Source organism: Miscanthus floridulus, chromosome 1 (assembly GCF_019320115.1).
Source record: "Miscanthus floridulus cultivar M001 chromosome 1, ASM1932011v1, whole genome shotgun sequence".
In the NCBI taxonomy this organism is placed as follows: domain Eukaryota; kingdom Viridiplantae; phylum Streptophyta; class Magnoliopsida; order Poales; family Poaceae; genus Miscanthus; species Miscanthus floridulus.
The window spans coordinates 117,838,361-117,847,036 of record NC_089580.1 but is presented as its reverse complement, the minus strand read 5'-3'; the positions used below and the strand labels follow the sequence as shown (position 1 = coordinate 117,847,036).

At 50.6% G+C, this 8,676-nt stretch overlaps 1 protein-coding gene across 2 annotated transcripts; it reads right to left on the bottom strand.

Moving 5' to 3' along the window:
• Nucleotides 1–2,212: 2,212 nt before the first annotated feature.
• Nucleotides 2,213–8,430, bottom strand: LOC136491696 (D-xylose-proton symporter-like 2). 2 transcript variants are annotated; one of them, XM_066487959.1, is made up of 14 exons: nucleotides 8,208–8,430; nucleotides 7,906–8,054; nucleotides 7,431–7,509; nucleotides 5,060–5,119; nucleotides 4,892–4,958; nucleotides 4,667–4,791; nucleotides 4,425–4,526; nucleotides 3,976–4,344; nucleotides 3,807–3,854; nucleotides 3,484–3,546; nucleotides 3,160–3,240; nucleotides 2,962–3,060; nucleotides 2,611–2,748; nucleotides 2,213–2,486 (listed from the first exon to the last, which is right to left on the bottom strand). In XM_066487959.1, the coding sequence occupies exons 1-14, from the start codon at nucleotides 8,253–8,255 to the stop codon at nucleotides 2,358–2,360; spliced, it is 1,557 nt and encodes a 518-aa protein (XP_066344056.1). In that variant the 5' UTR covers nucleotides 8,256–8,430; the 3' UTR covers nucleotides 2,213–2,357. The 2 variants fall into 2 exon arrangements, with proteins under 2 accessions (XP_066344056.1, XP_066344060.1); XM_066487963.1 differs by having other exon boundaries at nucleotides 7,906–8,051; nucleotides 8,208–8,429.
• Nucleotides 8,431–8,676: the final 246 nt, after the last annotated feature.

Here is an 8,676-nt window from a genome sequence, read left to right as displayed (position 1 = left end):
GGAGGCGCGAGCGCGCGGTCGAGGCGGGCCGCGAGCCACGCGTTGGCGTTGTCGAGCGCCTCGAGGTCCAGTCACGACGTCCTTGGCGTCGAGGGCCGCTTGTAGGCGGTTCACCACGGCGTCAAACGACCGCAGCAGTGCCTGGTTCTCGCGCACCTGGGCCTCGAGGTGCGCCGTGAGGGTCCCGTCCCCGTCCGGAGAGTGAGATTGGCCCCGGTGGCGCAGCTGGCCTTGGCCGTGGGGAGCTCGTCCCCGGCAGCGCGGCTGGCCATGGCCACGGGCGAGCTCGGCCCCGGCGGCGGGCGGTGCCGGGGGCCACCTCCGCGCCACGCGCACCTCACCAACTGCATCCACCTGCGCCACCACCATGGTCACGCGCACGGGGGAGCGGGAGCGGGAGGCGCGTCGTCGTCGGGCCGGAGGCGGAGCCCCGCATCCGTGGCGTCCGCGTCGCTGATGCGCGACCTTCTCGCGCTGCAGCGCTCGCGCTCGCTCCGGGACCCCTCCGCACGCCGCGTCGTCGAGTCGTCCAGGGTGGCGGCCGACGCCGACGCCGACACCGAGGACGACGTTGATCTCCCCGCCGCCACCAAGTCCCGCCGCAGTGCCGGGGCGCTCAAGACGCTCCTGGACCAGCTCGCCGAGAAGCCCCACCCCCATCCGAAACCCGGCCGACGCCCGCCCCGCCGGTTCAAACGCCGGGCCGGCCGCCGCGCCACCGCTGTCAGTAAGCCTATGGACCATGCGGCCGCGCTCTCCGTCAACTCCAGCTCCCAGGAGGCCATCTGCGGCAACAAATACATGTTCGATAGCGGCGCGAGCGTGGCCGCGGGCGAGCTCGTCCAACTCCGCACCCTGCGAGAAGTTTCTTCGTGTGCTGGAGGTGTTAGACGAAGTTGACGAGAGAGGCCCATCTAAGCAGTGAGAGGGAGCTGCAGGACCCGGCTCTTAGAGAGGAAGAGAGAGGAGCACGTCAGTCATCAGGGCAGCATCGACATTTTATATGCCCAATCTGACTGAGCACCAACGTGTCATGCGTAAAAGTGATAAAACGGATGTTAAAACTTCTCTTATGGTATCCGGTAAATTTGTAATTTTCATTTTAAGGATGAGAAGATCATTATAATGATAAATATGTAAAATTGTCGGTGCCTCAGATTGCCGGCCAGCTGCTAGGTAAGAAGATGCACAATGATGGAAGACTCCTGGAAGACAAACCTGATGATAATGGACAGGAATGAAGTGGGAAAAGAGTAGGGGCCGGCCATCCAGTTTCAGTGTAATGAATGCTGACCAACCGATGAGAGGGCAGCTGGTTAGCACCATGTTTCGCTCGCATGTTTCAGCGTGCAAAAGCAACAAATCACGAGCGCCGAGGCAATACACAACCACAGAACCATGGAGGCTAAAGTTCAGCAGCCAAAAGTTACGGCTATTGTTTTGCCATGACAAATGCATCTAAACAAGACCAACTGTTGTAGTATATAGGCTCTATTCTGCTGTACTACTTCAGCAGTACTTTTCAGCGAACGAACAATATTTTTCTCTTATAATAAATCAGTATAAATATTAATATAAGCCAAATTTCAACTAAACGAACAGGTCTGGACGGCCTTTTCTAGTAGTATGGATGTGTTTGGTTGCCCGGCCCGCGGTGGCTTTTTGCTCGCACCCGCCTGGCCACTTTGGTCAAAGATAATAAAAACTTGAATTTTGAAACACGTGCACATCTTATGATGCTAGATGGAGTATGTCATTATGTTAAGCATGTTATTACCAAATTGATATTTGACGATGATATTGTGAAAAATCATCAAAATATGTCAATAAATTAGAAGAGTATAGATGTTTCAAAGACTCAATTTTGTTTTTTTTATCAGTACTAAGCTTGACATATTGATTGAATGGCAGTCATTTTGGCAAAATCATAATAATACCTCAATTTTTTAGAAAAAAGGAAATTTTATTTCAGCCTCTGCAAAAATTTTGCACGCAGCCAGCCATTATTTTCTGGATTCTGTGGGATGTCGTCTGTGCATTTCATTTGTTCAAAAGCCAACTTCTGAAAACTTTCAAAAGCTGGCTTTTACAAGCAGCCCACGGAAGCCCAGCTTTTGAAAAGCAAAGGCCTAAACAAACAGGTCGTAAACCCATTCTACAACCAACTGTCAAGATGGCTGAATGCTGAATGCGCTGGCTCTACAGTCTACAGTACCAATGCATTGCCCCATCGATTAATATTGCAGGCTTGCAGCAACCTACCGTCTCGGTTTATACCGGGAAAGAAAGAAGTATTATTGCTACAACAGCTTGTAGAACATTTATAGGAATAAGCTAACTACGGCAGCAGACTACAACTACAGACTCGCTTCAATCTCTTCCAGGGTGAGTCCTTTTGTCTCAGGGACGATCCAGAATACGAATACAAGAGATGCCACAGCAATCACCCCGAATCCAGAGAAGAGCACCCCCGTTCCAATCAAATCCTACGACACCATGCATACACACAGTTATCATCAACAGGCATCAGATTGCACATATATTGTACATGACATGAATTCATAGCAACACTCTTGGCGACAAAAACAGAAGGACAGGGTAGGCTCGTACCTCCAGTGGAGAGAAAGCAAAGGTGACCAGAGCGTTAGACGCAAAATTCACAAGAACAGCAACACCCAGTCCACGCCCTCGCAGCCTCAGCGGGAAAACCTCTGAGATCATAAGCCAGCCAATAGGACCAAATGAGAGCTGCAGAGAAAGTTCTCTTTGTCAGATAGGTTAGGTTGTCACATATGAACTCACAGATTTGAAGCAGAAGCCAACTACTGAAACTTTGGTGCAAGGCAATCCATTCTACTCCTATTTCAGAAATAATAATGCTCCAGCTGATAGAAGTCACAATAATCCTCGTTGGAGTTCTCAAACAAGGTAAGATGGCTATTGTACAAGGGGGGAAAGTACCTGATAACAACCAACATATAGTAGAAGTGCTATTACAGCCACATAGGAGGCATCTTTCAGTAAAGTGTAGTAGGAGGACAGCAAAAATAAGGCAACAGTCTGCAGATTGTAGAATCAACAGGTAATCAGTAACCATAGGAAAACCCATCAAGACATTTGTCTTCCGCTAAAAGGCTAAACAACTTGAGGCAGACTTACGATTCCACTGACACCTCCAATAAGTAATGGTCTTCTGCCAAGTCTGTCAACCACAAGGACTGCTACTCCGGTCATGATTAGCTGCAGTATGGAAACTATAACGTCATTACTGAGTATTGAGTAAGGATGCATGGAACCTTGCAAAGGAAGACAGTTTGGACCGAGATTAAAAACAATATATGCTTCCTCTCAAATGTAATTCTGTAATGTAATTATAGATTGCATTGCAAAAGGCCTTTTCAGGGGCATAAAAAAATCATATTAAAATAGTAAAATACTCAGGTTAAATTTCAATAAAGCATATGCAAAAGTATTCACATGTACCTTCAGTAAGCCAAGAAGAATTGACACACGAGTGGCATCAGATGCCCCAGAAAATCCAGCACTCTGCTTGCAAACAAATGATAGATATGAGTGATACAGGAACTCAAGAGAATAATGTGGGGTCTAAAAAGTACTAATCGCAAGTTGCCCAGACAAGTTTGACAATTATTTCCACCCTGAAAGTTAGATTGATAGTGTTTTGAAGCCCTGAACCCCTACACTGGAATTCATCACAGTAAGTCCTAACACAAGTGGGTTTCTATAATACCCAAACATGCTTGAACTGGATAACTCCATATAGGAAATCAACAGTATGTCAGTACCTGAAAGATCGTAGCAGCATAGTATAGCACGCTAGGTTGACCAGTGACCTACATATACACATAAGCCAGGGATCAGATGAAAGACCATAACATTTATTTTTCAGAAAAGAACGCCCTGTGTTAGTAAAAGCACAGGAATATATTCCAAATTAAAGATATAAGAGATCACCTGCTGAAAGAACACCAAACCACATCCAATTATCATTGCTTTAAGACATTTTCCTTGAAAGATCTCACCAAAGCTAGCTTGCTTCTCTTGATCAACATACGAAAGTTCCTCCAGAATCAAGTCAATCTGCTCTGAGACCAAATCAGGTGAAGCTTGACCCCTCAATCGACATAAGCACCAGGTTGCATTTTCTTTTGTCTCTGGCAGATTTCCCTTCCCTTGTATGGCACATAACAAGAGCCACCTAGGTGATGAGGGTAACCAGCACATTCCAGCTCCCATTATGAGACATAATGGTGTGCTGGAGGCATACATGTAACGCCAACCACAAACCACTTCAACATAGAGATTTCCTGCTATATAACCAAGCTGCAAAAATACAAGTAAATAAGAAGACCGAAAGATTGCTGAAGGGGTGATAAAGAAAAGAAAAAATAGTATACACTTACAAGCATCCCAAGAACAATAAAGAACTCCTTTAGAGAAATGAGCATGCCTCTTATTTGACTCGGTGCTGTCTCTGCAATATACATTGGAGCAGCATGCATAGCCTGATGAAAGCAGCTTACATAAGCATCATATCTTTGTTTTTCCCCCAAAACAAAACATAAGCATAAGGCCTCATAAAGAAATGTGTGTGGTCATATGCTAGGCAATGTGCAGTGTCAACTATGACAAGAGATTCCATTACCAATCCAATTCCTATGCCATATAAAAAGCGGCCAACCACCATGATAGCGAAGTTGGGTGCTACTGCTGTCGTCAGGACTCCAATCAAATATGAGATAGAAGCGAGGATAAGCTCTTTGCGTCGTCCTGTGCAAGGTAGTTGGGATAAATAATAATGAGACGGCCAGACTAAATTGCGCCGTAGATCATCAGTAGCATGGAAAAAGAAGAGGGGTGATAGTGATACCTAAAAAGTCTGCAATTGTATATGCCAAGACAGAGCCGATCAAAGCACCATACAGTGAGCCACTGACCTGCATCAGGCATATTGGGTGATTACATCATTCAGCAACAGGACACCAGTTAGTGAACCCAACCTTGCTGAAATAGTTTTTGACGCAGAGTAAAGCATTACCACAAGGCCAGTTTGCACAGATGACAAATTGTACCAAGTAGTACCACTGAATGTCGATGACTGCAAAATAGATTTGACGACAGTCAAATTAGTAATATTGACCGAACTGACGTGCAAGTCCTAATGCGGCATTTTTTAGAAGCAAGAAATAACAAGATTAGCACTAGTGTGATACTGTTATGTGGCTGCTAGGATTGAGAGGGAGAGAGCTGAGGGAGAGGCAGCGTCTGGCGGGGCTACAGTACCGGCGGTGCTACAATAAAGCGGCTACTGTTCGCGACCATAATTGTGGTGGCTGGGGATGTGAGGGAGGCGGGAGGCCGGCCGGGGGCCTTGCCCACGGCCAAGCAAAAGGGAAGGGATTTCCTTCTTAATTCTTGTTTGATTAAATTAATACATCTCCTCTCCTTATATAGAGAGGTTTACTTGACTCCTAAGCAAGACTTACTTGACCCTTAAGCAAGCGACCCTTATCTCTAATTAACCCTAACACTAGCGGGCTATACCGCCAGCCCAGGCCCAATAGGCTCATGACGTACTCTAACATTACACCCCACCTGGACATGTAGCTCGTCCTCGAGCTGCAACCTAACGAACTTATAACGCTGACTCGACTCCTAACACCTAAAAACAAGCCTTTTACATCTTGACTTATTTTATTATTCTCAACCTGAAATGGACTGGGACTCTTTATTTTTTACTCCTGAACATAAGGTGGACACCATCCGCACGCCAAACCTGCATGTGTACAGCCTCCTGGATCCCATGGACACCATCTAGACGAAGGTGCATGTGTATGGCCACCTGTAAGTGGTCGCAACAGCGACCAGCGGAGGCACCCTCGCGGCGGCCAGTGGCAGAATGCGACAGCGCTACGCGGTGCGCTCTCGCTGGTGACCCCACGCCTTCTCCCCGCCAGACAACTGCTGGTCTGCACCGCACAGAGAAGAGCGGAGGGCTTTCGATGGAGAACGAGGTAGAGGGATGCGCCTCCCCAACCGCCGCCCGTAGGGAAAATAGCATCTCCACCGCCCGTGGGGGAAACCACATGCCCGAGATCCCCGACGCAACGGACGAGATCGAGGTCCTCCGCGCAGCGAAGCGCAACGTGGAGGAGTTGCGAAGGGGTGCAGGGCTGAATCAGCTACAGATCGCGCATCTCCCGCACCCGCCGACGTGCTAGGAGGCCGCGCGTAGCAGCCTGCACCCGCACCGCAGCCGACACCTGGCAGGTAAGCATCTTCCCCGTGAAGGGATCCGGCAGTGGCTCATCGGAACCTGGCATCGGGAACTCCAACTTGTAGAAGCGCGGAGGGTGAGCGCCGTAGCTAACACCCGGAGCGGCTGGTTCTGGAGCAAAGGCTGCGGATGACGAGGCGTCGTGGTGGGGCTGCATGTTGCCGCCGTAGAGTAGAGGGCCATCAACGCCTCCATAGAAAAACCCCTCGGTGTAGGAGGGTTGTTGTACCGCCCCACCGTAGTGGATCATGGCGCCTGTGGTAGGGGCTGGGGCAGCCAACGTCGTGGTCGTCGAAAACGTTGCCATCGTATACACCGGCCCTACCGTCGGGGCCAGGGCATAAGATGGGATCGGCGATGGGGAAGGCGGCATCCGGAGGAGATGGATGGGAACGTCCGTCGTGCTGGAGTAGGGCATCCCATACGGCAGCACCGCTGGCAGGGTGGTCGCAGCCGATTGTGGCGGCGGCGCATAGGGCCCGACGAGGAAGGCCCTGATGCCCGCCACGACCTGCCCTAATTCTAGGATTGCGGCCGTCATCTGCTCTGGGGTGAGGACGAGGGCGGACGGCGCCGGGGTAGAGGGCGCAAGCGCCCCTGAGGACGCCAGCGCGCCCAATGCCGGCGCGCCCACTGTGTGGGGCAGCAGCGCCGACGAAGACGCTGGTGGCGGCGGGTGGGTGTGCGGCGGCGGTAGGTGGGAAGAACTTGGTAAAGGGCTGAACATGATCGAACCAGAGATCTCTGATACCAGATTGTTATGTGGCTGCTAGGATTGAGAGGGAGAGAGCTGAGGGAGAGGCAGCGTCTGGCGGGGCTACAGTACCGGCGGGGCTACAGTAAAGCGGGTACTATTCGCAACCATAATTGTGGCGGTTGGGGCTGCGAGGGAGGCGGGAGGCCGACCGGGGGCCTTGCCCACGGCCAAGCAAGAGGGAAGAGATTTCCTTCTTAATTCTTACTTGATTAAATGAATACATCTCCTCTCCTTATATAGAGAGGTTTACTTGACTCCCAAGCAAGACTTACTTGACCCTTAAGCAAGCGACCCTTATCTCTAATTAACCCTAACACTAGCGGGCTATACCGCCAGCCCAGGCCCAATAGGCTCATGACGTACTCTAACAGATACCTTGAGTGATATGGTTGCACCGGATGTTGCCCCAATGTCATAGCCATAGAGAAGGCCTCCCAAAGCTGGAAAGAAAAACCTGCAACAAATTCAACAGACAGGGGAAGACTTTGGTAAGGTAAACTGTACATGTGTGCAGTGCACAAAGTTATTCTTTTTTTTAATGAAAACTGTGGCAACCATTCCGGTTGCCTGAAAGTTGGTTGTCAGGCATTGAATCTGTTAGGTGAAATGCCAAGAAGGAGCTGAAACTGTACGAAATTTGTGCAGTAAAAGGCAGAGCAGAGACTTTTGGGCGAGAGGCTCGAGAGGAAGCTGTAATCCATTCCATGGAGAGACGAAGCACAATTTCGAGAGCAAGATTTGGGGCACGGCCTGAATGTTGGTGAGCGCAGGATAGGAATCGTGAAAGGTACTGTAGCAGGTAGAGTACAAGAGAAGAATGGAAGTGGAGAGGGGTGCTTATTAGACTCACGGGAAGACGGCGGCGGAGACGGAGTAGCACTCGACGGAGGCGGGAGCCCTGAGCAGCAAGGGGCGCCTGCTCTCGCAGTCGTCGTCGTCGGTGTAAGCCTGAACGCCGCCGGATGAGACGTGGATCTCCTCCTGCTCGCTCTGCCCCTGCTGGCGCAAGCACAATCGAGGACGACGGGGGCATGAATCAATCAGTAGAAAGAAGATGGAAAGCTGAAGATGCTAAAACAGAACGAAAGCGATAATCGAAGTAGTTAATTGCTGGAGCCCAAAGGCGAGGAGGGCGTGCCCGTCCATCCATACCTTGTTGGAGTCAGAAGACGGCTCCGCTGGAGGAGGATGGGAAGCCATTCGAGCAGGAGGGCTTCGTGTTCGTTTGCGTTGAGCACTCGAGCGTACACGGTCAAGGCCTGCTCGAGGTTCTTGGCACGTCTCGTCTGGGTCCGCCTGCGATTTGAGGAGCGGCTGCGTGTGAGTGCGTGAGTCGCGTGTGTGGGTAGGTAGGTAGTTGCGGGCTGCGGCTGCCCGCCCCTGCGGAAGGGACCAGCGAGGGAGAGCCGGGCACGTCTGCCTGCTGTTAGGCTACGTAGGAGTACGTGTTCAGTGGATTTTGCCGTCGGTGTTGCCCTCCCGGCCGGTCTGCAGCTGGGCGAGCAAATCCGTCAGTCAAATGGAGAACAGCAGATTGATTGATTCTGCGTCTGAACTCTTCTACGGCCTGGCAACTATTTCACTCCGATCATAAGAAAACGGCAATTCTAACGAGAATTCG